Genomic DNA, 26414 nt, shown 5'->3' with positions numbered 1-26414 from the left:
AGGCAAATCCACAGAATTCGCAAATAAAACCAGGACTAAGCCAAACTCCTTGGACATGAACTGAGATGTTTGATAAAACCAGTGCTCTCCATCTAGTGGTGACTTTGAGAATCACAAAGCTATGTAAGCTAAATTGGCAGAACGGGTACAAAATGAAAAACTACACTCATTAGTGGTTTGAGTTTTAGGTGGACTCAGGATGAAGCCACAGCTCTGAACTTAATGTTAACAAATTTCACCAATAAATGTACACAGGAATACTGATTTCTATGCGAAAGCTCCACAGAGTAAGAAAGGAAAGATTCAAGACTCTCCTTTAGAATCTCCTATCTATGGCCTTTACTGATAGTGGTAGGATAGCTACTTTGGGGGTCATATTAAAGGTGAGCTGGCCACTGCCTCTCAATGTTGTTCCAGCTCATCTAGCAATATACGGCCAGGACTGAACAAAAATACAAAAAGATTCAGTTATTAATTCGTGATTGTGGAGATAAAGCAGTATTAAGAAAACAATCATGCCACTTCAATTTTAAAATGTCAATATTGGGACACCTGGGTGGCTCAGAGGTTGAGCCCCTGCCTTCAGCCCAGGGCGTGATCCTGGAGTCCTGGGATCGAGTCCCACATCAGGCTCCCTGCATGGGGCCTGCTTTTCTCTCTGCCTGTGTCTCTGCCTGTCTCTCATGAATAAATAAATAAAATCTTATAAATAAATAAATAGTCAATATTGAAGTCATTAAAAAACAAAAAAAACAATTTCATATGAGCCAGTGTTCTAGAAGGAGAATGAAACTAGAACCAGTCTAGTCAATCCAAAGAAGTTTTCTTCGGTTCTAATATATGGTGATGCTAAATGTTCCCCGTCCAGTGGGCTGAGGGGAAGGGCCTACTGAATCCTGATAAAGTGCACCTGTTACAAAGGAGCACAAATTCAAGAATGTTCTAGAACAGGGACATCTCCAACCTCACTGGATGTGAAGGATTCAGTACCAATAAACTAATGAGTATAACTTAATCATCTCAGAAATCTGAAGAATATCAGAACTAAGACTTTATGAATGTAAAGTATACCCAAGTAAGCATGCCCAAATACCCAAAGGCATGTATTAAATTTAAACCAGAGTACGCTGATCCAGAAATGACTTTTCCCAGAAGTCTGGAAAAGTTCCAAGACCAGAGAACCAGTCTGTCTCTAATAAAAAGGAAACTTTTTTGGCTTTTTTTTTTTTTTTTAAGATTTTATTTATTTATTCACGATAGACATAGAGAGAGAGAGGCAGAGATACAGGCAGAGGGAGAAGCAGGCTCCATGCTAGGAGCCTGACGCGGGACTCGATCCCGGGACTCCAGGATCGTGCCCTGGGCCAAAGGCAGGCGCCAAACCGCTGAGCCACCCAGGGATCCCTGGCTTTTGATTTCATCTTCTCCTTCTATTATACAGTAAAGAGATCTGCTTCAATTCAATCATGCTTCAAATAAGGATCTGAGATTCATTCTTTGGAATGGGTTGGAAAACACAAAACAAACATTATTCTTTCAAATACTAATCCTGTAATTGCCTCTTGATTTTCATTCTTGCCCACCAGATTACAAATCTCTGGGGGAAAGGGGGAAGAAGACAAGAAGGAAAGGAGAAGGGGAAGAAAAACTGATCCATTTTAGAATTTAAATTATTTAATCTTTTTTATTATACTTGACCTACTGTTAAGACAATCTGTAACAAAAAGAATAGAGTATATTAGCACACACAGTATAATCAGACTAGTAACCAGGAAACGATACAAAATGGTCCTTTGGCCATCTATACTTTCTAGAGCAGTAGATCACTTAAATTCACTTACCACGCCCAGAAATAATGCCTTCTAAAGCCCTGAATATCAACTAAGACAAATTATGCCAATTGTGATTTCTCACATATACTCAGATTGCACAAGAGAAAGCTTTAAATGTGATAATTTTTAAGTTTAGACTTAAAATTCCTTAGATTAAAAACTACAAAAGGGAGTAAACAGCAAGCCAAATGATTTAAGAGCAAAACTCATTTAGAAAGCATTATATGTATCTAAATGTACATGAACATGATTATATACATATATGAAAACTGTGCAAATTTATGGCATTCTAAATAATTCATTTAAGTACAGTTTTGGCATTTAAACAGATCAAATCAAGCTTTAAGCTAATAAGAATGTAACTTTTATTTTTAATTTTTTAAATAGAAAAAGGTAGCTAAACACAAAGTACAGATCAGAAAACCCTCATTTAATACAGATTTTGAAAAAATAAAAAAATTTGTAATAGGTGGCTTTCTATCTCACACTAAAATGTAAAATAATACCTCTTTCCCAGATCTATACTCCAAACTTAGTTAACAACCTAAAGACTGTTTAAATCTATGAAACAATCTACCATGACCAATTTAAATTACCCAGGAAAGGGTAGGAGAGGGGATTAATAATCAGGGCCAGTTGCACACAGATGGAAAAATGCTTGCAGTCACTCCCAAATAGAATCCTACATTACATATAAATCGCAATGAAAATAAAAGTGCCTAACGTTATAGAACTGTGAGATTTTGTTTTAAAAAAAAATCAATAATAATAAAAATAAACCGCTGGGTATCATTGGTGCACATGGAATAACATAACACATAAGGATGATAAGGCTGGAAAATACGGAAAAACAGTTAAGACTCGAAACACAAGTTTACTTTTAAAAAACCAAAAAAGTTTGCCAGAGAAATAAATGCTCAATAGAAAAGCAGAACTTTCAGCAGGATGGCCTTTTAGACCAATCTGAAACAACACGGACACACCCTACCCCACCCCCAACCTATCACAGATTCTAGGTGATGTAAAAAGAAGGGAAAAAGGTAAAATCAAAGTAAAACACTTCTTCCCAAATCTCATGTCCCAGTGAATTTAGTGGGACAGAGTCCCCAACACTGAACTTTGTCCCCCTGGCATTTCTCCTTTACCAACATCACCTCCGTTCTTCTGTTAGGACGTCTGTTCCATCTATCCTGTCTACTCCCAGGAAACCCAATCTCCTGGAGCCAGCATTTAATGAACACAGGAGAGAATCCTGGAGTCAAATGAAGGATATACATTTCGCCAAAAGCTCTAAGTTAACAACCAAGAATGTAGACCTCAAATTCTTATTCTCAATTCAGCATCTGGTGATCAGTATTTGGCACTCGCTGGAAAAATAAAGGTCTAATCAGAATTTCGGAGCTGAGGCAGATGTGGTTAAATCATAACTCGGTTATCTGCAGTCTATGATTTGGTTTCAAGCTCCAAAGGCAGGCACAGGTAGCCACACCCACACGCTTCAGAATTGGAGGAAACACTAGTAACAAGATACAAAAAAACCAGGCGGATGAGCTTGACAAAAATTCTGGTTAAGAGGAAAAAAAAAAAAGAAGAAAAGAACTCGACAAATCATATCCATCCAATAATTAGCAAAAATGGGCATTTTTCCACCCTTAAACTAGTTTAAATACAGGCAGATGTCTTTCTACTCTACTAAGATTTTTCTAGATCTGTTTCTCCTCATCCTCAGAGCTTAATGAGAAATCATTTATTCTATAAAGAAACACAGCATATATGGCCACAGTCTAAAATATGCTTATGATAACCGGAAAATTAGGTCACTTAAAAAAAAAAATCTTGCACTGTTACACCATTACTCTACGGTAATTCACGTGGTGCAGGGATGCGCCCTCACCAGGAAGCAGGGCCCGCGCTGCCTAGGTTGAACACTAACACTGCACACAGAGAAGCAGTAACAGCAAAGTCTCCACAGAACTCTTTCTATTTATTTAACTGTGTAGGAGCATTCAGTCAATGCTCCAAATTAAAAACGGTGCAATAAAAGCAACTTTTAATATAAACAGACGAGAAGCTGCGGTACCAGCGGCCACATGGCACTGTGAAGAGGAAGAGAAAGCAGTCTGCAGCAGGGAGGCCTGGACTTGGGGGTGGGGGGTGGGGTGGGAAGGGAGGCACAGGAGGCCCATCTCAGACAGACAGCGACACAAAACTGTTGTACTGCTGGATGTTTCGTTTGAGGATATCTGAGCACGGGCCAAGAACGCGTTCGAATCTGGGTCGGTCCAGCTTCACACACTTCAAGGGGCCACGAGCCACCACCGTGGCAGCACGAGGACGATTCATCAGGAGCGCAATCTCACCTGGTGAAGTGAGAAGACAAGAGGAAGGGCTGGTGAGCATCAGGTGTGTGTGGGGGGGGGGGACGCTCACACAGGGGCGCACTTCTGACAGAATTAAGAAGACAATTACTTATTTGTCCTATTTGTCCTAATAATAACTTAGGACAGGCCACATGACATCTGCACTTTAAAAAAACAACCAACCAATTGATAGACAGGAGACAGTCACTTGATTATTAACAGGGTCAAGGTCAAAATCTCATAGGCTCTCTGAGAGCCAGGAAGGAAAACAAGTAAAATATAAACTTTGAAAGAAAGACAAAACTAAGTCTATGCTATCTCACTGAGAGGAGACTAAGGCTACGTATTTATTTCAAGGAAATGCACATACCAAAATAATCAGAAGGCCCCAATCTTCCCACTTCAACAAATTCTTCATTTTCTGACCGACGCTGTAGCACAGCAGCTGAACCCTATAATAAAATCACCAAAACAGCAAAACAAATACTTTCAAATCCAGGGTGACATTTTAAATATCCTATGCAATTTTGACTACTTTGTTAAAAAAGAAAGGAAAAAAAAAAAAGGACTCAGCAGGCATTTCAATCCTCCTGCCCACGTGAAAGATAACCAAGTCCCGCCAGGAGCTTTAAGCCCATCTACCCAGCAGCTGCTGCTGGGAGGTTCTCCTCATCATGCTAAGGACCCTAACAGGCTCAGACTCAGGTTAGCAAACTGCAGCCAGAGAGCCAGACCCAAAATCACTACGTATTTTTATAAATAAAATGTTATAGGAACAATACACCAATTCATGTACACACTATCTATGGCTACTTTTGTACTATGATGAAGAGCTGAGTCTTTGCAACAGAAACCCTATGGCTCACAAAAACCTCAATGACTTACCAACTAGCCCTTCACAGAGTCCCTCGACTCCTGCCTTAACCAATTAGCATCCACTGAAGCCACATTCAAAGAAAATCTGCTCTTTCGCTCTGCTGGCAGGCAAGAACATCTATCTGCTATACATTTCCATGAATCGTGAAGATATAAAACACAGTAACTGTCAGAATTTAAATACTTGCCTTCAATCCTTGTTTGCCAAATAGTCCAGATATATGATTTTAACAAGGATGGTAAAGAACTGTACTGGTCATGCTAAACGGTTGAGTTTACTTTGGCTTGTGTGATAAGCAGAGTTAGGCTATGACTTCGTGAAAGCCCTTCTGACTCAAACCTACTTTAAGTGTGGTGGCCGGGCAGAAAACAAAAACAGCACCACTTCAATTTTTTAATAAAATCATCAGGTATTCTTTTAAAAAAAATGAAGCTATAAACCAGAATTAGCTCCTTTATTCTCTCTTATACTATACACAAGTTTGGTTTTGGTTTTTTTTGTTTTTTTTTAAGGATCCAGCACAAACGCCTTTACCTCTAAAATAATGAAGAACTCATCCCCTGGTTCTCCCTGTACCACAATCTTCTGCCCGTCTTCAAACTGAACGGGTTCCAATGCATCAGCTACCGTGAGACGTTCCCACTTGTCCAGAGATTCTGAAATGCAAGAATCAAAAAGAATTTCTCTACATTAGTTGTCACTGCTAAAAATGCCAAAACAAAACTACAAAGAGAATCAGACAGCTGTGCCCATCCAATAGTCCAGTAGTGTTGCAGGTCAAACATGGCACCTCTCCTCAATTACCTCAAGTCTCAACAAGATCCTATTACTTACAGGTAACCCTTAGATCCTTACTTCAGGAGTCCAGTGGCCAGGTTAATTTATATCAACAGCACTCAATGGTAAAGGAATAAAAAAAATGTAATCATTAAGTCTTCCTAAATGCAAATCAAACCTACAAGATATACAAGACCCAAAAGTCATAGTGTCACCAACCGTACCATTCCAAAGGTTCGCAGCAATAACTTCTCTATTTAAATCCTAAGCTGAATGTATTTATGAAACCAACGAGGAGGACTAGACAATAATTTCAGTTCCCAAAGGCCAAACTAAAACTCAAGTCACTAAGTAAATGTAACCCTTTCAGAAAAAGGGAAAAGGTGCATTGGGTTGAACAAAACAATAGCAGCAGATGATTACCTAAGAATCACCACCCCCCAGGAAAGAACAGGTTGCAACAGCATTCTAAGGCCACGAAACCAAATTCAACTATCTCCTATTAATCTGCTTTAGTCTAAACTTCACCAAACTTCTAGCACTTTTTCAGAGAAAGCCAGAAAATGACACCTAATCTTTCTATCAGAGAAAAGGCATTCTCAGCAATAATCACTTTCCTGAACCAATAAACTCATCGACGGACAAGAGACACAGATATCATAGGAGGAATGACTACCAATGTTTGTCATCAAAGGAGGACACTTTTAGCCTTCCTGTCTCTCCCAGAGGGATGAATAAGTAGCATGTAATTCCAGAAAGCTTTTCCCAGGTCCACCATTTCCAGTTTTAATAGGTATGTCACATACTAGCAAGTTAAATACACTGTAAAACTACTTCTAACTTCAACTTTGTATCCTATATATTTTGCATTATTATTAATTAATTGGGAAAAAGTGAGTTGATAACCGGAGCAGTTCTTATGTGATACAACAGGTTCTCCTTAACTGTTACCAACACTTCAATGATTCTCCATGCAATCTTCCAAAACTCACCTAAAATAGATACTTTACTAAGAAACTCCTCATACATCTTCCGCTTTCTCAGAGTGCTTCCCTATAAATGAAAAAAAAAAAAAAAGTCAACTCAAAAATGTGTAATTATCACATAATGCTACGGAACAATAAACATTAAGTGTTAAGTAAACAAAAAACGTCAAAGCTTGTTGCCACTTCCTGATACAGGATTTTTTTTCTTCAGGTTGGTAATAGTGAATCCTCTGTTGAACTCAATAAAAACCTTAGTAACTTGCTCTTAAAGGTAACACCAGGCTAGGGGCACCCAGGTGGCTCAGTTGGTTAAGAGTCTGACTTGATTTTGGTTCAGGTCATGGTCTCAGGGTTGAGATTGAGCCCCAGGTTGGGCTCCATGTGCTGGGCATGAAGCCTGTTTGGGATTCTCTCTCTGCCTCTCCCTTCTCCTTCCCTCCCCACTTAAAAGAAAGAAAAAAGAGTAACACCAAACATATGGCCAAGGAAGGTGACTAATACCACCAGTTAGTGAAATACCAAATAATCAGTTCTCAAAAAAACCAACCAACATAAATGTGTGACTATAGCTGAATATATTTCCAGGCCAGGGTTCTTCCCCACAACCCCAATCCTTCACAGAGGGAAATAAAATTGCTACCACTTATATACCTCCCACCAAAAACCATGCCATAGCCCCAAACCTAACCAAACTGTCTTATCTGTAATGTTTGTTAAATATATCTGGGAGAAGGAGAAGGGTAAACATAGTCCTCTGTAATATCTTTACATGCACATACATTACTTATCTATACATACACATCCCCAATACAGAGTATATTCAAAGTACGTCCAACCGCACTGTCAAATAGACTGATTGATAGGCACTGCATAAATTTACAGAAATCATTTAGGATGACTAATGCCATTAGCTGGCACTTAGACATCTAAAGCTACCTTATAAATCTGTCACAAAGTTCTCAAAAAGTCTGACTATTACCAGCAGATTGTTCCGATGGGTTTTATTACTGTTTACTCATTCAGCGAGAGGGGACATTTGCACTACTGATAACCCACTTGCAGCTGAGGGAAGCCGATTACTTCTGAATAGCTTTAAGTCACTTTATGCACTTGGAAGTAGCACCTGTCAAGCTATCTCAAGAGCAAAGATAAAGTGAAGATGGGCAAAGGGACAGACTTCCAATGAGCTGACCATTACACGTCACAATGTTTCCCATGCTTTTTTTGGCCAGACGTTTGTTCTATAAGATCTGGTGATATTACTCAAACATTAGGTACACGGAATGGAATTCTAAATCACACTCTAAAAACCTCGCCATCTCACCATGAGGATTCTTCTATAGCTGTCTCGGTCGATACCCCACAATTTCACGTTTGTCTTTGCTTTGACTGTGGCTGCTCTAGGTGTTCCGTAGATCAAAGCAAGTTCCCCAAAGCTCCCTCCTTCCCCAACACTGGTTGCCCATTCGTTGTTGACATAGACCTAAAATACAAATGACAATCAGTTTTTTCTACATATGCAAACTCAGAAGTATTAAAAACCTGTAAAAATTTCTAAGGGGTCAGAATCCTGAATTTTGTTCAAAATACAGAATATATCATGTTTTTATACAGCAGAGCAAAACAGTTAATGTCTAACAGTGAGTTAAATAAACCCAGTGTGTCTGATTTCCCTGGTTTAACTACCTAATAAGAAAAAGTTCCCATAGAGATGATCAGGGCAAAAAGGTAAACTAAGCATTACCAACCACATATATTTACAGAGTGACTATGTTAAGCATCTCACCTGCAGAAGGCACTGAACTAACAATCCTCTGACAGCAATGCTGTTATTATCTGCATTTCACTTGTAAACAAGACTTCCAGAATCAAGAGAGCTGCACCAAGTCTCAGTGCTAATGACCAGGTAGGACGGAGCCCTTCCCTTACATCTGTCTTACCACATAGCACACACACACATATGCTTCAACCGTGACTCCAGCAAACATTAAACCGAGGAGCAACTGGGTGGCTGTTAGTTATATGTCCATCTCTTGATTTAGGCTCAGGTCATGATCTCAGGGTTGTGAGACAGAGCCCTGCATCAGACTCCACACGGGCATAGAGTCTGCTTAAGATTATCCCTCTCCCTCTGGTCCTCCTTCCCCCCACTCTCATGGATATGCAATGTTTTCTCTCAAAAAAAAAAAAAAAATTATTAACCTGAATGTCTAGCTAAAGAAATTATCTTCAGTAAAAGTTTCCGTCATTAAAATATTTAGCAAAAGACGTTAATGGAATTTGACATGCAAGGGTTATAACAGCCCTTCAGAAATTCTTAATAGTAATAAATATCAATATATTAACTTCTAAGATTATCAGTCTATTTTTGCTATTATTAAATCTTACATCCATCTCTCCTTGATCAATCACATAGAAGTTATCTCCCTCATCACCTAAAAGAGAATAATAAGAGTTAGATTGGCAACATAAAAAAAACACACATCAGAACTACCAAATTAATGTAAAATAATACATTTATTTTATAGAGGTGCTGAGAGAAAAGTGTGTTATAAATTAACACAATCTTTCAAGGAAAAAAAAAGTCCAGCAATACATTTTTAAAGTCATAAGACTGATCAGTTTTTTTAGTCATCTCATAGTGAACAGCTCTGAAAAATAACTTAAAAAAAAAAGCTACATGTGTATAAAGACTTTAAGTCCTACATCATCTGTAACAACCACAAAATAAGAAACAATTCAAAGAGCAAGTAACGAAATATTAGACTGTCACTAAGCTGGAAAATACATGGATTATGGAAACCTACGAAAATATCAAGAATTTTACAAAGTGGGGGAATACCCATAAGGTTAGATCCGTGTCAGTGTACAGGGCAAAAAGGTAAGAAATAGTAGAATGTGGGTGCCTGGGTGACTCAGTGGTTAAGCATCTGCCTTTGGCTCAGATTATGATCCCCTGGTCCTGGGATGGAGAACCACATCAGGTTCCCTGCAGGGAGCCTGCTTCTCCCTCTACCCATGTCTCTGCCTCTCTCGTGAATAAATAAATAAAATCTTAAAAAAAAGAAGAAACAGTAGAAGACACGAACCCTTATAAATACATGGGCTGTATGATTAAAAATGCAAGTGCTTTGCTACTTCCTACTTTATAAGTGATTAATAATCAACATAAAAGATACAGGAAGTATATATGGTTCTGAACTCCCACACAACATTCAAAATTAAAATATAAGAATATCCTTTAAAAGTTACTATAAACAAAACTGTATCAGATACTAGAAAAATAGTAGCCCTTTAGGAAAAGTGTGCCTTTTAGCTCAAGGATTTTAACTTAAATAGGGTCAATTAAGATGATCATGATTATTATCCTTTTTTTTTTTTAAGAATTTATTTATTCATGAGACACACAGAGAGACAGAGAGAAAGAGAGAGAGAGAGAGAGAGAGAGAGGGGCAGAGACACAGGCAGAGGGAGAAGCAGGCTCCATGCAGGGAGCCCGACGTGGGACTCAATCCCGGGACTCCAGGATCATGCCCTGGGCCAAAGGCAGGCACTAAACTGCTGAGCCACCCAGGGATCCCTGTCCTTCGTTTTGTTGATGTGGTGTATGGTGTTGATTTGTGAGTACTGGACCATCCCCGCATCCCCAAAATAAAGCCTACCTGATTGTGGTGAATGATCATTTTAATGTACTGCTGAATGCTAATATTTTGTTGAGGATTTCTGGATCTATGTTCTCAGTGATACTGGCCTGCAGTTCTTTTTTTATAGTGTCTTTGTCTTTTGATATAAGGGTAATGCTGGCCTTATAGCATGAATTTAGAAGCTTTTGTTCATCTTCTATTTTTTGGAACAGTTTGAGGAGAATAGGTATTAATTTTACAGGGAACATACCTCAATATAATAAAGGCCACATATGAAAACCCACACCTAACAGCATACCCAATGGTGAAAACCTGAGAGCTTTCCCTCTAAAGTGAGGAACAAGACAAGGATGTCCACTCTCCCGCCATTTTTATTTAACACAGTACCAGAAGTCCTCGGCCAAAGCAATCAGATAAGAAAAAGAAATGAGGCATCCATATTGGTAAAGAAGTTTAAACTGTCACTATTTGCAAATGACATAATATTACACCTAAAAAATCCTAAAGACTCCAACAATAAGCTACTAGAAGTAACAAATGAATTCACTACAGTGGCAGGATACAAAATTAATAGCCAGAAGTCTATAGCATTTCTATACACTAAACAAAGTAGCAGGAAGAGAAATCTAAAAAAACAACACCGGGCAGCCTGGGTGGTTCAGCGGTTTAGCGCCACCTTCAGTCCAGGGCATGATCCCGGAGACCCAGGATGGAGTCCCACGTCGGGCTCCCTGCATGGAGCCTGCTTCTCCCTCTGCCTGTGTCTCTGCCTCTCTCTCTGCCTCTCTCTGTGTCTCTCATGAATAAATAAATAAAATCTTTAAAAAAAATAAAAAAATAAAAATAAAAAAAAAATTAAAAAAACAACACCATTCACAACTGCACCAAAAAAGAACAAAATACGAAGGAATAAACCAAGGAGGTGAAAAATCTGTACTCCAAAAACTATAAAACACTAACGAAAGAAATTAAAGAGAACAAAAACAACTGGAAAGATATTTCATGTTCATAGACCAAAAAAGAGTTAATGTTAAAATGTCCATACTACGCAAAGCAATCTACAGCCTCAATACAATGCCTGTCAAAATACAAACAGCATTTTTCACAAAACTAGAACAAATAATACTAAAATTTGTATGGAACCACAGAGGATCCCAAATAACCAAAGCAATTCTGACAAAGAACAAAGCTGGAGGTATCACAATACCAGATAGATTTCGAGATATACTACAAAGCTGTAGTAATCCAAACAGAATGGTACAGACACAAAAGGTATACATCTATCTATGAAACAAAATAGCCCAGAAATAAACCCACAAGTATATGGTCAATCTATGACAAAGGACAGATGAATATATACTGGGGAAAAGATAGGTTCTTCAACAAATGATGCTGGGAAACCTGGACAGCCACATGAAAAAGAATGAAAACGGACCACTTTCTTACACTATACACAGAAATAAACACAAAATGGATTGAAGAGGTCAATGTGAGACCTGAAACAATAAAAATCCTATAAGAGAACATAATACAGGCAATAATTTCTCTGACATTGGCCATAGCAACATTTTTCTAGATATGTCTCCTAAAGCAAAGGACCACATCAAAATAAAAAGCTTTGGCACAGCAAAGGAAGCCATCAACAAAACAAAACAAAAAAACAAACTACTGAATAGGAGAAGATGTGTACAAATTATATATGCAATAAGGGGTCAGTATCTAAAATATATTAAGAACTTCTACAACACCAAAAAACACAATCTGATTAAAAAATGGGGCACGGGATCTCAATAGACATTTTCCAAAGACATATACATGACCAACAGGCATATGAAAAGATGTTCAAAATCACTAATCATCAGGGAAATGCAAATCAAATCCACAATGATTTATCACCTAACACAAATTATAATAGCTAAAATCAAAATGACACAAAATAAGTGCTGGGGAGGACACAGAGAGAAAGGAACCCTTGTGCACTGTTGATGGGAATATAAATTGGTATAGTCACTGTTTGGAAAGTAGTATGGAAGTTTCTCAAAAAATTAAAAATAGAAATATTTATATGATCCAATAATTCCACTTGTGGGTATTAACCAGGAAAAAAAAAATGAAAACACTAATTTGAAAAGATATATGCACCCCTATGTCTGTTGTAGTATCGTTTACAATAGCCAAGATATGGACGTAACCAAAGTGCCCATCAACAGATGAATGGATGAGGAAAACTTGGTGCATATACACAAAAGTAGAATATTACACAGCCATAAAAAAGGATAAAATGGTGCCATGTGAAATAACATGGACGGCCTCAAAGGGTATTATGCTAAGTGAACTAAGTCAGACTGAGAAAGATAAATACCATATGATTCTTCTCATAAGTGGAATCTAAAAAAAAAGAAAAGCAAACACACACACACACACACACAAATGAATAAACAACTGAAAAGCACAATCAGGCCTATAAATACTGAGAAAAAACTGATGGTTGCCAGAAGAGAAGAGTGGGAAATTGGGCAAAATGGGTGAAGGGGAGTGGGAGGTACAGGCTTCCAGTTATGGAATGAATAAAGAAATAAAAGGCTCAGTATAAGGGAAACAATCAACAAGATTGTAATAGCAATAAAGGGAAAGATGGTACTACAACTGTGGTGAATACAGCATAATGTATAAACTTGTCAAACTACCAAGTTGAACACCTGAAAACTAATTTAACTTTGTGTGTCAACTGTACTCAAAAAAAGAAAGAAAAGAGGAAAATCCAACAGTATTATAATAGAAAATAGTGGACTGAAAGAGTAAAATAAAACGTTAATTTAAAAAAAAAAAAATCCTAAATCACACAGTACCACAGGACACAGAAGCAGCAGTCCTTACCTTGCTGAATAACCGTCTCTCCAGCAATAAAGGAAACTGGAAACATGGCATCAAAAATATCACTGCAAGAGACGGAAGGCCTCAAGTTACATCTAACCTGCATCTTCTATGGAATTCAAACATTAACCTTAGACAGATTTTCAGCCCAGACTGTTCTCAGGTGAACAATTATTAGTCTTAAAACTTACAATGATGAGACTGGTTTGAGATCACAATTGTACTGAAATAACAGTATAACAAAGAAATTGTACCTACCTTCTCTCATTATCGTCAAGATGTGAAAAGAGCACATTCTTTTCAATGGCTTTAGCCAAAGCAGCCATCGTCTTATAATCCTTTGGTATAACCTAGAAAAGAAGGTCCAATAACAATCCCATAAATGAAAAACAGATCATGTTTCAACATGCATTTCAATTAAATGTCAAGACACATTACAGGATTTAAACTAGACTGCTTTGCCTTAAGTATTTAACACAACATATTTATAATATCTTTGATCTACAAACTACTCAATAAATATTGACTAATTAATCCCCTTGCCTACAACCAAGTCTGTATTTAAATGCTGATATCTGGTTTCTAGTCAACAACTGAAGAACTAAACCATTAACACCTTGACCAAGGTCATTATTCTGAGGCAAAAGTAAGCATTTTATGACAATTAGTCATTTTTTTTAAAATTGTGATCATGTACTATTAAATTCATAAGCCTCTTGCCAGGATAATTCTCTTCCCTGTTCAGGCTAAAAGTTTAACTCAAAATGGCAGGGAGGCTCTTAGGAAGTCAAAAGGATGAATGAAGCTTATAGGACCAGAGGTTAAAAGTCACAACACGAATTATAGGATATCAAAAAACCAACCATGATTCAAAGAAAAAAAAAAAGAGTACTCATGCCTCTTCTACTGCAAAACAACATGGAAAAGAAGTCCCCCCAAATACAATTATTCACTGTTATTTCCTCTGATGGCACGTTATTACAGAAACCAGTTCCCCAGCCCCCAAGAACTATACAGGATGAAGTACAGCCCGTCCTATCTGTGTTTTACTCAAACAGCGCATGCGTTCATCAGTGGAGGCTAGCGGAGCACCACGTGGGTCCTGAAAACATCTCCGCAGCACGCAGGTAGCAAGATTACCTTTCTAACATATGATGCAGCATCCTCCTCCGTGTAGACTTCGGCACTGATAGCACCTCGTCGCCTCCGGCCCTTAACCACTGGGTTGGGTGGAGGAGGAGAGATTTCATCCTCCCTCGAATCTGCACGGGAGCTTGCTTTCTGCAGATTCTGAATCTGTTTTGCCTCCTCCTGAAAAAAATTACCAGTTTATAAAATGAGATCCTTCAGAGGTAGATTTGGTATTCTCCTATCCCAGTGAGAACCAATCTCCACTTCAAATCTCTTCCTCTACTACCAATGTGAAGGGGGGAAAGGCCGATTCCAAATGCAAAAAAGTAGAGTCAAGTTTGAAAAGAAATACTCTGAAAGCACTCTACTGTTTCCTCAACTGATTATAGATACTATACTTAGTAATAAACAAAAGCCATTAATACAAAGAGACATACGATACAGATAAAAAATTACTCGTTACCGTAATATATTGACAACAATGCTTTGTAATGCACACAACTAATAAAACTGCAAAACAAAATCCTGGAGAATTAGAGTTTTTGTATACTGCTACAGATAGCATGAAGCATGAAGACCCCCTCCAACACACATAGGTACACACATCAAAAGAATGTTACCTAGAAATAACCACTCAGGCACAGCAAAGTGATACAAGAATGGTATCTGGTCACTGATTTAATTAATTAATTAAGTGTTCTCTCTAGATCTGCCATGTCAAGTTCATGCTAGGAAAAGACAGTATCAAAACCAATAGGAGTGTCCTAAGCCTGTGGAATTCATATTCTAGAGCTGGAGACTCAGACAGAAACAAATAACAAAAAATGATGTGATGGTAACCAAGATCAGATCTAACAATACTTCTACCAACAGAGCTAGAAGCCTTCTTTATTATCAGGGTTTACACCAAGATTAAAACCAAGAACGTTCACCGGTTTTTAAAAACTCATTAAACCAATTCATATAAAAATGGAGACAAACTCTTTAACATTCTTATTTTTCAGATCCAGGGCTTAAGAAGAATTAGCTCTGCAGTAAAGAATGAGTTACTATGCCTGACATAAAATAAGAATGTGTTCTCTACTATGTTCTCATTCATCTGACTCATTTCCAGTATTTTTCTAAACCGTCTTTCAAATTCTAAATGAACTTATTAGCATTTACTGATAATTTTGGAAAAATTTTTGATAAACAAGAAATGTTTAGTTTCTTTTAAATTAAAAGAAAGGTGCCTGGGTGCTCAATTAAGTGTCAGACTCCTGGTTTTGGCTCAGTTCATGATCTCAAGGTTGTGAGGTTGAGTCCCACATCTGGGCTCCCTGCTCAGCAGGGAGTTTGCTTCCCCTCTCCCTCTCCCTCTGCCTCTGCCCCTCCCCTGGCTCACTGGCACTGTCATGCGTGCATGAGCACGTGCTCTCTCTTTCTCAAATAGATAATCTTAACAAAAAATTAACAATAATAAAAGAAATTAAGGAGATACCTGCTTTTTCTACTGCCTCGTATTTAGCCCTGCTTTTGGCATCAAGACAAATAAAAGAACTTATATATGCAGCAACGAAGTCTAGGATGATAACCATCAGCATTAATTTCTATTAGTAGAATCATGCCTGATAGCCTTTTCCGGAGGGAAAGTTTGGCTTTATTTTTCTCATTTCTCTGGACTGTCTAATTTTCAAGTAAGAAAAACATATAACAAAAACAATTTTAATATATTTGTCTACTGAATTACAAATGGATTTACTTCTTAAGCAAATAATCCAATAATTCTACTTCAGGGAATTTATTCTAAGATATGCATATATGGGATAGAACATACAAAATTTTGTAATATATACAAAATTATTGTTTAGAACAGTAATAAAACAGTGGAAACAAATAAAATGGCCCTCGACGGAATGATTAAACTATAGTCTAGCCATACAATAGAATACCATGCACCTGTTGGAAAATAAGAAGCTCTTTTATAAATGAATTTGTAGGTAAATACCTATATCTTATCTATGGAAAACTCACTGCATTCAAGGAAGACAACAGAGTGGGAAGGAGATTTTTTAAAATATCTTTATATACTATTATCATACATTCTTACACATATAAAATATATTTCATATATTATATGCTATATTGCCCCCATGTTTGTATAAAATGTACCGTATTTCACTGTATTTTATTATGTCACACCCTTTTGTGCCTGTAAAATTTTGAAACATATGCAAATATGCAACCAATTTTTAAAAAATATATTTTCCAGAAAACTCACTTCATTTTCATTCTGGTAATTCCAATGACCAGTAAGCTTTTCCCATTTCATACTAATACAGAACTGTAAAACTCAAGTTTCCCCAAATTTAGTTTAAGACCATAAATAAAAACATTCTACCCCCAAAAATCTGTCATTGACCTTTCATAAAAATTTCATGAAAAATTACACAAATAACATCTCACTTGAAACTGTATCTAAATGAATTTTTAAGATAATTTTTAAGTACCAAAAGCATTTTGATTTTTAACTTCGTTTCATGGATTCTCTTTAAACAGCAATCACACATAACCTACTCTTGACAACTTAGAGCCACTGAGATCACATAGAGTACAGATTAGGAATCATTTTTATTTCCTTTTTCTTGCTGTTGTCATTCTGCCATCAGCCTCTTCCCTCAAGTTGTCCCACTTATTAAAAGCCAAAAACACACACAAAAAAACCCAAAAAACTCCTCCTGCCACTGGCTACTGGCACTCTTTAAGTTCTGGAGTTCTAAGCTGCCCCAGCCACTGACTTAACCCGTTCTCAACAATTACTTGTTCCCTCCCTGTCCTACCCGTTCCACTCTTCCCTGGAGGTGAAATAAACTTTCAACCAAATGGACTTGAAGTTTGGCCATGACTTGCCTTGGCCATGGAATATAAATGGACCTGCCATCCTGTGTCCACTTTTATGGTCTGCTCCCCTTGAGCTGCTGGTCCTTCTCTGCCTCGAGAACAACACATTCTATATAGTGGCGGCTCCTTCCACTCAGCCCCAGAACAAGACCTGTGGAGTCACGAAGGCAAGAAGGGCTGAGCCCAGAAGAGCTGTACATGATAAAGAAATAAGGCTTTTGTAGTAAGCCACTAAAATTGGGGGATTGTATATATAGAGTAAATCACTGAAATTGGGGGGGGTTGTATGCTGCCACAACAAAATCTAGCTATGACACTGCATGACCACAGCCACGTAACTCCATTTCTTAGTTTTACCTGCTACCTCTTAAATCGGTGATAATCACCTACCTGACATATTTGAAATAATGAGAACGTATTTATGCAAAGTGCTTCATACAGTATCTGGCACACTGGAGACACCCAATGGACACAGCTATTAAAATTCCTCTATCAGACACACAAGGGTCTAATAAATATATGCATAAATGAGGACTTAAATTCCAGGAGACAGTCCTAAATAAAATGCAGAAGCTTTCAATGGACCAACTGTGAGTTTTTTGGTACATTTCTTACTGAGTAGCTGAGGGTACCAGAAACATGACCCCTGGTTAACATAGGAAAGGAGGTGACAAAAATGTGACTGTACATTTTCAGACACAAAAACCTAACACCTAATGTACAGAACAGTGATCTGTTGAAAAGTTGAAAATCTAGTTGCTTCAAAGCCCAGATACCTACATTCAATGCTGGCTAAAGGAAAGTGTCCAAGTGAATCAAGAACCTTGATATATAGTAAAGATTGGGTTAGGCTACAACTTCTTTTAAGAGGTAAAGAAGCCAAAAGAAACACATAAAATCTAAAAATCCCATCTGCAAAAAAAAAAAAAAAAAAAAACACGTTAATAACGATTTCTTGCTTTCCCTGTTGTTTAGTGCTTTAACAGTGCTATGGTAAGCCCAGGCTTTGAAACTAGCACCACACATTCAACACTCCCTATAAAAAGACACTCACTTAATGTCTCACCAACTTCATTCCCTCACTTGATGGGTTTCTATTGATGTCCAAAGTGAAGAGGGATCAACTTACAGTGACCCATTTCAGAACCAGATCTCCAGGAACGCACTTTATTTCCAAAACAGGGAACGCCCATGGCAGCCTGGCTCTACAGTATTTCATAAACTTATTTGTAAATAGCTTAAAAAGGAGAAAACCAGACTTTCTAACACAATTCTAAGACAGCAAGGCTACATCCATGGGGACTGTTTTTTGTTGTTGCTAATTATTTTAATTGTGGCAGTAAACACCAATTGTAATAAACATCTTTTCAACAAAACAGTAGGAACTGTCTGATTACTGAGCTACCTAAGTATTTTTTAAGTCCTAGTATAAACAAATTCTTGTACTGATAAAGTATGCTACCTAAAAGATTTTCCAAACAAATGAGATGTATCACAAATACTTCTATTACACAATTAGATAATTAATGATCATATCCCAAAGAAATGCCTCCCAATTGGTTCATAATCACTAAGAACATCAAAACTTCAATATGCATAAGAAAACCTGTAAACTCCTCACGCTGATTTACAGAAACAAATCAAACTACTCAAAACATTTAACCTTCCAGGCGTTCTCATTCATCATTTCTTGAGGGAAGTGAAATTAAAGCACTGCCCTTGATTACCATTTTGCTTAGAAGAGCATACACCATAGAGCATACACTATGTGCTCAGGTCACAGTGACATACACGCGAGGAAGACAAACAACAAAGAATAAAAACCTAATTAATTTTTTTTCAAGAGGAAACACGTCCTGAACAAAACCATAAATAAAGTAAAATTCTGATAACCGCTGATCTTAATAGCTCTGCTTTATAGTCAAGTCATCTGAGCTATACTAGTATCTGCACTACTGTAGACTTCTCTAATTCAGAACTTCTGGTATGTCAGTCAGAAGCTAAACTCAAATGCTTCATTACATTGGTTTTAAGGTTTATTAAGTGCATTTGCTTGGTTGAAGACAAAAGCCATTAACTGCTTTCAAGTGCTGCAGAATTTCTCTTGTCATACAACTGCTACTTCTGATCTACTGGATCTAATTGTTTATTTTACTTGATCATTTTTACCGATTCAAACAGTTACAAAGAACTATGTGTAGAAGCCCTCTGTTACCCAACTAAACTTGGCATACAGGTTTGTTTTATGATCAATTCTACCAATCACAAAGTTAAAAATTACTACAAATGCCTTAACTGCATTTCTTTTTTGAAATTCTGTTTTAGATTTCTTATTCGGTCAGAAATCCTTTTCTTCCAAATGGTACAAATTAGCGACATTCTACAGAGTTACATTTAACAACTGTCAGGGTCATCTTCTCCCCACACTTATTTTTACCTTCTCCAGCCTCTCAAAGTATTCCCTGAGGAATGCCATGGGTCTCTCAGGTCGAGCAGTGCACAACTGCACAATAGAATCCTTCAGCAGTGCCTGAATGTTGTGCTTCTGGACATAGAGCTCACATTCCCGGAGGCTGCGCTCCTCCTCACTGGTGGCAGTGCTGCCAGACGCCATGGTTCTCTACGAGGAAAAAAAACACACATATGCTTGTATAAACTATTTCTAAAGAGCAAATGCCAATTTGGCCTCTGGCTTCATAAATTCATCAGGCGACTGCTACACAAGAACTTTTTTTTTCCCCCTAAGTTTTTTTTTTTTTTTTTAATGGGGCAGTGGGAGCTCAGGAATAAAATATGTAGGAAAACAGCATTCTCCCAAAGAAGTGTTTCATTTCGTTCCTGCTGCAGGATCTCATTCTGCAGGCAGCAAAGGTAAAAGGCAAGAACCTTGAGCTCCTGGGAGGAAGTATGAGCCACTATCCCCTGCAGAGGCGGGCTGCTGAGGAGTCAGGCCCCTCAGGGAATTTCATTCAGTTCTCCCCCTGCAAAAGAACTCATGATGACGTGGGGAGTGTGTAAACGGTAAACAGGACAGAGAATTACGAGGGCACACAAGTCGGCTCTAAGTGAAAGCAAGTGAGCGCAATGAAGAACATCTGACATTCCCCATGCATACAACTCCTACCCTAGGGGAGTGTCCTAATGTCACTAGCAAACCACCAGAGCAAAGTATCTCATTAGCCAACTACCAGCATAATCCCAAATTCTAAAAACACAAAAGGAACCCCACATGAGTTTTACAAGAAGCCTTTTATTCCAGACTCTTCTATAAAATTTCAGCCCTAAATAACAGCACACACTAACATAACACGCCAGTAAGAGAAAAAAATTCTGCAGGGAAAAAAAAAAACAAAAACAAAAAAACACCTTACCAATTAAATCAAAAAAGATTTGGACAAGTAAATGTCAAACACTCTCTTTGGCCGGACAGGAAAAAATGCTAGAACAGGTTAAATTTTAAACTTACATGAAGATTCAAGAGATAAACTGCATTAAATGAACTCGAGAGGATTCCAACTACCTTGATATAAAGTAAAATAAGTAGAAATATTAGAGTGAGCAGCTGACTTTACCTAGGAATTAAAAGCTTAATAATTTAACAACACAGTCATAAATTATTTTCCTCCTGACTTCTAATTATTAAGCATTTAAGATAAGAAAATAAAAGTGAGGCCCTCTCTCTCCCCAACTGGATTCAATACAAATCAGTTTTTTTTCCAAATAAAATGCACACAAAATCAGAGATGAAACTGTAAGTTTGGAAGAAAAAAGAAATACCAAAATCAAGAGCCAAATGCTACACTGTTAGTCATTTTGTTTTGACAACTTTCATGACAAAGGTCAACATCAAGCAGACTAACAGACCATGAGAAAGTTTGTGGCTCCCTGACAAGCACATAAATTAAAAGCCACAGGGAAAAAAAAAAAAAGAATCTTGCTACTGCTACTTCAGAAATATACATTCAAAAAAATGGGGGGAGGGGTAGTTTGCTTTGGATTTATACCAGGCACTTTGGCAGGTCAGACAATCCCATGAACTGATAATCCACTTCGGTAGAATTTTCTGCATGTAAAATAATACGAAAGGCCACCAAGAGCAATGATAAAATCAGATCCTTTATGCTTCAAAATACTCGGTGATATTTCACGAATATCACCAATACATGTACTCCACTGGTCAAAGAAATCAAAGATCAGGTCTTTGGCTGGTAGAAATGAAAGAACCGGGTCTAAGGAGTGAAACGGGCTTTCTGTCTCAAACACTGTATCAGAAAGCACACACCAGTGCTGTTAAAGCAGCACACTAACAAGGACCCTCCAAGACTGACGTCATCACTGAACCCCCTCAAACCCAAACCTAAGTCTTCACACCTTTAATGGGGTAGACCTAGGTGAACTCCCTACCTGTCCTTAAAACTAGAGAGCCCGACACTTTGGCTTCTCCCTCCCCGCCCCCCAGCCCAAAAATCATTCACCTACTTTGAAACTTTTCACTGCACTCCTAGCGACCCATCAGGAAACACTCAAGATTCTTTCTTTTTTGGAAACTCAACTGCGATAACGAAATTCCGTTTCGCGAGGCTTGCACGCGGGGAGATAACAGAACGCGCTGCCGGGAAACGTGCTGATTCAGACCGCAGCCCCCGAGACCCGCGGGGAACACCTCCTCTGGGTCCTCTCCGCCGGGGAGTCTCCGGGCGTCACACCTGCGCCGCGCCGCGCTGCGGGGGCTAATGGGGACCACGTACTCCCCTTTGGTCGAGAGGAAGGGCGGGAGCGTGCCCTTCACTTGGCTCGCGCCGCCGTGACGGCTACAATATGAAGAAGGGAGGCCTGTCCTTCCTTCATCCTCCTCTGGTCGGGAGGCCACAAGGGTGGCGAATTGCAGGGGAACCGGGGAACCGGGGGGGGGCGGGGAGGGGATCGGGAAAGGCTAGGTGAAAAGGGGGACAAAAAGGGAATTTAGAAGCCGGGCCAGAATCCCGCTGGGGTGGGGGTGGGGGTGGGGTGGGGGTGGGGGCGGGGTCGGGGTGGGGGCGGGGTGGGCTCCCAGGGAGGAGAGGAAGCCCCCGCTGGAGAGGACAAGGAGACACTAGAAAGGGGAAAACGCCGACTGCCGAGTCTCCACATCAGCCCGACACGCCGGGGCAAACGACTGGCCGATTCCAGTAAAATCGAGCCGCTGTCCTTCAGGAAACGGGGGAGGGCGAGCGAGGCGGCCGCGGCGCGCGGGTGCGGAGGCGGCGGCGGCGGAGGCGGCGGGGGCGCGACGGCCGCGGGGGGCGGGGGGCCCGGGGCCGCGGCGGCCGCTGAGCCCCGCGCCGGAGCAGCTCGGGGCCGGGGGCGCGGCTCGCGGCGCGAGGCCCGCGGGGAGGCGTCCGCCGAGGCCCGGGAGGGGCAGGGGGTGCGGCCGTCCCCCTGCAGGTCGCTCCCCGTGACGCCATCTTGGATCGGTCCAGCGCCCCCAAACGGGCGGCGGGGCGGCGAGGCGGGGCGCGCCGGGGCTCCCAGCCGACCCCACTCACCTGGGGACGGGCGGCGGCGGACGCGGGGCGGCGAGTGCGAGGCTGCGGCTAGCTGAGCTCTCCCGGCGCTCCCCTCCTGGCCCGGCTCTACTCCGCGATAGCGGCTCCGCGGCGGCTCCACCGGAAACGACCCGGCCGCGGCCAATCAGCGCGCGGCTGCTGACGTCAATGCGCCTCGCTCTGGCCAGAGCCGTCGCCTTGGCAACCTTAAAGGCGCTGCGGCCCGGCTTCCCCTCCCGCCTCTCCTGGAAGGACCTCGCCCCTCCGCGCCCTAGAATCGTTCTCCTGCTCTCCTTTCCGCCGCACCTGGCCCCTCACTGGCAGCCCTGCCGTCTCGCCCGCCTCTCATCCTTTCCGCAGCTCTCCAGCCCGGCGCTCCCCTCCTTCCGTCCACCTGCAGCCCCCGCCCGCCCCTTACCTGTCTGCTCTACCTGGATGCCGCAGGTCCCCCTGCCTCCTCCTCCTGCTCGTTCCCCGGTCTCGGCGCGGCTCTCGGGAGCTCCCCTCTCTCCTCGGCCCCTCGCCTCCTCTCCTCCCTCGCCGCCTCTGCCTTTTCTCCCTCCCTTTTCTACCCCACCCCCCCCCCCAGCCGGGCCGACCCACGTGGGGCGTCTCGGATGACAGGTGGGCGACTCCGCCCCGTGGCCCCCGCCGGGGGAGGCCGCGGGCGGGGGGCGGGAGACTCCTGCGGCTCCCAGGCCCCGGAGGAGGCGGCGGCCGCGGCGGATCTGCGGCAGCTGTGCGGCGGCCGAGCGCGGGCGGGTGCCCAGGATGCGCACTCCGGGCCGCGCATCCTGTGCCCCGCCGACTCCGCGCGGGCCTCCGGGCCGGGCCGCCATCCGGCGCAGGAAATCCGAGCCCTGCCCAGTGTGTGCCCCGCTGCTCGGGCCGCGCTCCCCTCCGGGGGACCAGCCCCGCGGGCCCGAGCCCCTGGGAGGGACTGGCCGGGGTCCTTCTAGCACCTGCAGTGCCTGACCCGGCCCGGTGACATGCACGGAACCCGCCCGCACGGCAAATCTCAGCTGCCTGCAAAAAGCACCCATCAAGGATGATTCGGATTCCAGGCGGGGAGAAAAGGAGGCTCCTTTACTGCTCCGGCCTTTTTTTCTTTTTTTTTTTTTTCCCAATCGGGGTATTTGTCCCTAGAGGAAGAAAGGGGGAGCAGGTGACCGGTTTAGCCTATAAGGTCGTGAAATCAATAAAGTAGGCCCTCGGAGGACACGTGTAGTCACGCGGTGGATGGCTCTAGGGCTGTATGTGCAAAATACAGTGGATTTAAATGATAATCTTTCGGTAATAGTAGGTTAAATATTATTAAAATTGATTTCATCTTTGCCTTTTTCTTTTTACTTATTTCTCCGTGCGTGTTTGTTTTATTTGTTTGTTTGTTTGTTTGTTTTTACCTTTTAAATACAGGTATTAGAAAAATGTTCGTTTGGTATACAGCCTATGTGACATTTCTGTGGGACAGCACTGCCCTAAGCAGCCATCTGCTCCCCTAAATCCACCAGGCTGATAAGGGCCCTGCTCATCAGAATATTTCTTTTATTCAGTTATGGTTACTCCCGCTTTCAGAAAGTCAGAGGCAGCATAGGCACCATCAGAAAGGGCGGATTAGGCCTACAGGAGGGAAATGTAGAAGGGAGTCTCCTCCTACCCCCTGCCCCCACTTGGTGACCACTGGCCTTTGGCCAGGATGGGTGGAATGGGGGATTAAACACAGAGCTTCAGTCATATAGGATTTCACCCCCGTGGGTACAAAGAAGGCCTAATAAACTGGACCCGAAGCTGGCAGACAGGAGAGGGAATTCGATAGCATTGAACAGGCCCAGTCATGTTACGAGAAGAAAACACTGCAGGCAGATAAATCTGAGTTTGGTTGCAGCCTCTCCCATCTCCAGCAATTGAATTAATCTCCATGAGCCTCGGTTTCCCCAATCATAAAAGGATATAAGCAGGGTTGTGTTAAAATTAACCAAGAAAGCTAATAATGGCACACATGTTCCTGGTACTTTCTAAGCACTTCACACATAATAATTAACTTACTCCTCGTAATAACCCTGTGGTATAGGTATAGCTGCTCGTGCTACAGAAGGAAAATGAGGCAGAAAGAAGTGCAGTGACATGACCAAGACCACGCGGCTAGTGCTCACACCAAGGCAGGGATCTTAACCACTCTCTCTCCTTTGCAGAACATATACAAAAAAAGTGCCCAGCACAGTGTGGGATATAATAAATAAGTGCAAGTGTACTTCCCACTTCCTTCTCTTCCTAAAGAAGCACCTAAACTACAAGGTTAAGGCTGAGCTATCCTGGGGTGCCTGGGTGGCTCAGATAGTTGAGCGGCGGCCTTCAGCTCTGGTCATGATCTCAGGGTCCTGGGATCCAGCGAGCCACCCGAGTTGGACTCCCTGCTCAGCGGAGAGTCTGCTTCTCCCTTGACCCCTGCCCCCCCGTTCGTGCTCTCTCGCTCTCCCTCTCTCTCAAAAAAATAAAATCTTTAATAAAAAAAAGACTGAGCTATCCTGTCTCCCACCATTATTGTTACCTTCCTAAGGTAATCAAAACACTTCGAACAGGGAAACAAGCAAGCTGGTGACATTGAGCCGAGTGCTTTGAGTGACAGCTGCTTCCTTGCTAAGGCCTGGGTGTGTGTCCCCATTCAGCTGCATTCAGGCACCAGTCCAGCCATGGACCATTTCCTGTGTCAGTGGTGCTCAACCCTATGCTAGCTGCCAAATCCTCATACGCTGGGGCTTTAAAAGACAAAAAGGGAAACTGGGCAGTAGATAGCTGAGCCCGGGGAGAGGTCATGGAGACAGCTGTTCTCAAAAACCAAACAGCATCCGTGGTTTCCAAATGGTGCAAATGCTCTTTCAGTGCCGCCCTGCTGCTGGGAGACTAACTTGTAAATTACATTTCGGAAGTGACACTTGCTCCGCTGTAGTTTCCGTGTGGCTTTCCCTCCTCCAGAGGCCTTCTGCCCTTGATTCCAAGGTCTGGCAGCCTTTCCTTTAGCCTGTGACCCTGAAAAACTCAACAAAATCAGTTTCTAGGGTAGTTATATGTAAATTTTTCTCTTAAGAATCCCTTAATTGCCATTACAATGTTTGTGAAATGACAGCAAACAATTTTAAAAGCAAAATAAATATCAGTGGTGCGTTTAGTAAGCAGAAGTAGGTCTAAGAAAGCCCATACATAAAAGGAAGGAATATTTTGGTGGCCCGTTTCTTCCTGTTTCTTATGCTTACGGTTTCCATTGGCTAAGGACAGATCCATATAGTTCAGATTTCCAAGGAGAGGGACACCTGGGTGGCTCAGCGGCTGAGCATCTGCCTTTGGCTCAGGTTGTGATCCTGGGGTCCTGGGATCGAGTCCCACATCAGGCTCCTTGCAGAGAGCCTGCTTCTCCTCTGCCTATGTCTCTGCCTTCTCTGTGTGTGTCTCGAATAAATAAAAAAATAAACTCTTTTAAAAATATATTTCCAAGGAGAACTTTTCAGACTATGACCACCTATTTGTAGTACA

General features: G+C 41.3%; 1 protein-coding gene across 2 annotated transcripts; it reads right to left on the bottom strand.

Moving 5' to 3' along the window:
- Positions 1-1656: 1656 nt before the first annotated feature.
- PRKAR1A (protein kinase cAMP-dependent type I regulatory subunit alpha) lies at positions 1657-23439 on the bottom strand. 2 transcript variants are annotated; one of them, XM_041725781.1, is made up of 11 exons: positions 23305-23439; positions 19799-19981; positions 14491-14661; positions 13609-13700; positions 13354-13415; positions 9221-9267; positions 8157-8315; positions 6839-6899; positions 5604-5725; positions 4563-4644; positions 1657-4192 (listed from the first exon to the last, which is right to left on the bottom strand). In XM_041725781.1, exons 2-11 carry the CDS (start codon positions 19973-19975, stop codon positions 4020-4022), a joined length of 1146 nt encoding a protein of 381 aa, XP_041581715.1. In that variant the 5' UTR covers positions 19976-19981; positions 23305-23439; the 3' UTR covers positions 1657-4019. The 2 variants fall into 2 exon arrangements, with proteins under 2 accessions (XP_041581715.1, XP_041581714.1); XM_041725780.1 differs by lacking the exon at positions 23305-23439 and adding an exon at positions 22887-23166.
- Between the last annotated feature and the right edge of the window lie 2975 nt (positions 23440-26414).

Source organism: Vulpes lagopus, chromosome 12 (genome assembly GCF_018345385.1).
Source record: "Vulpes lagopus strain Blue_001 chromosome 12, ASM1834538v1, whole genome shotgun sequence".
Taxonomy (NCBI): domain Eukaryota; kingdom Metazoa; phylum Chordata; class Mammalia; order Carnivora; family Canidae; genus Vulpes; species Vulpes lagopus.
This window is presented reverse-complemented; position numbering and strand designations above follow the sequence as displayed.

Bases quoted from the DNA above. Each gene is read 5' to 3' on its own strand.
- PRKAR1A (XM_041725781.1), bottom strand. From the start codon at position 19,975: ATGGCGTCTGGCAGCACTGCCACCAGTGAGGAGGAGCGCAGCCTCCGG. The intron at 14,662-19,798 runs GTAAAAATAAGT...AATTTTTTTCAG, and splicing joins ACTTTGAGAGGCTGGAGAAG to GAGGAGGCAAAACAGATTCA. The intron at 5,726-6,838 runs GTGAGTTTTGGA...CTTGCATTTCAG, and splicing joins TAGTAAAGTATCTATTTTAG to AATCTCTGGACAAGTGGGAA.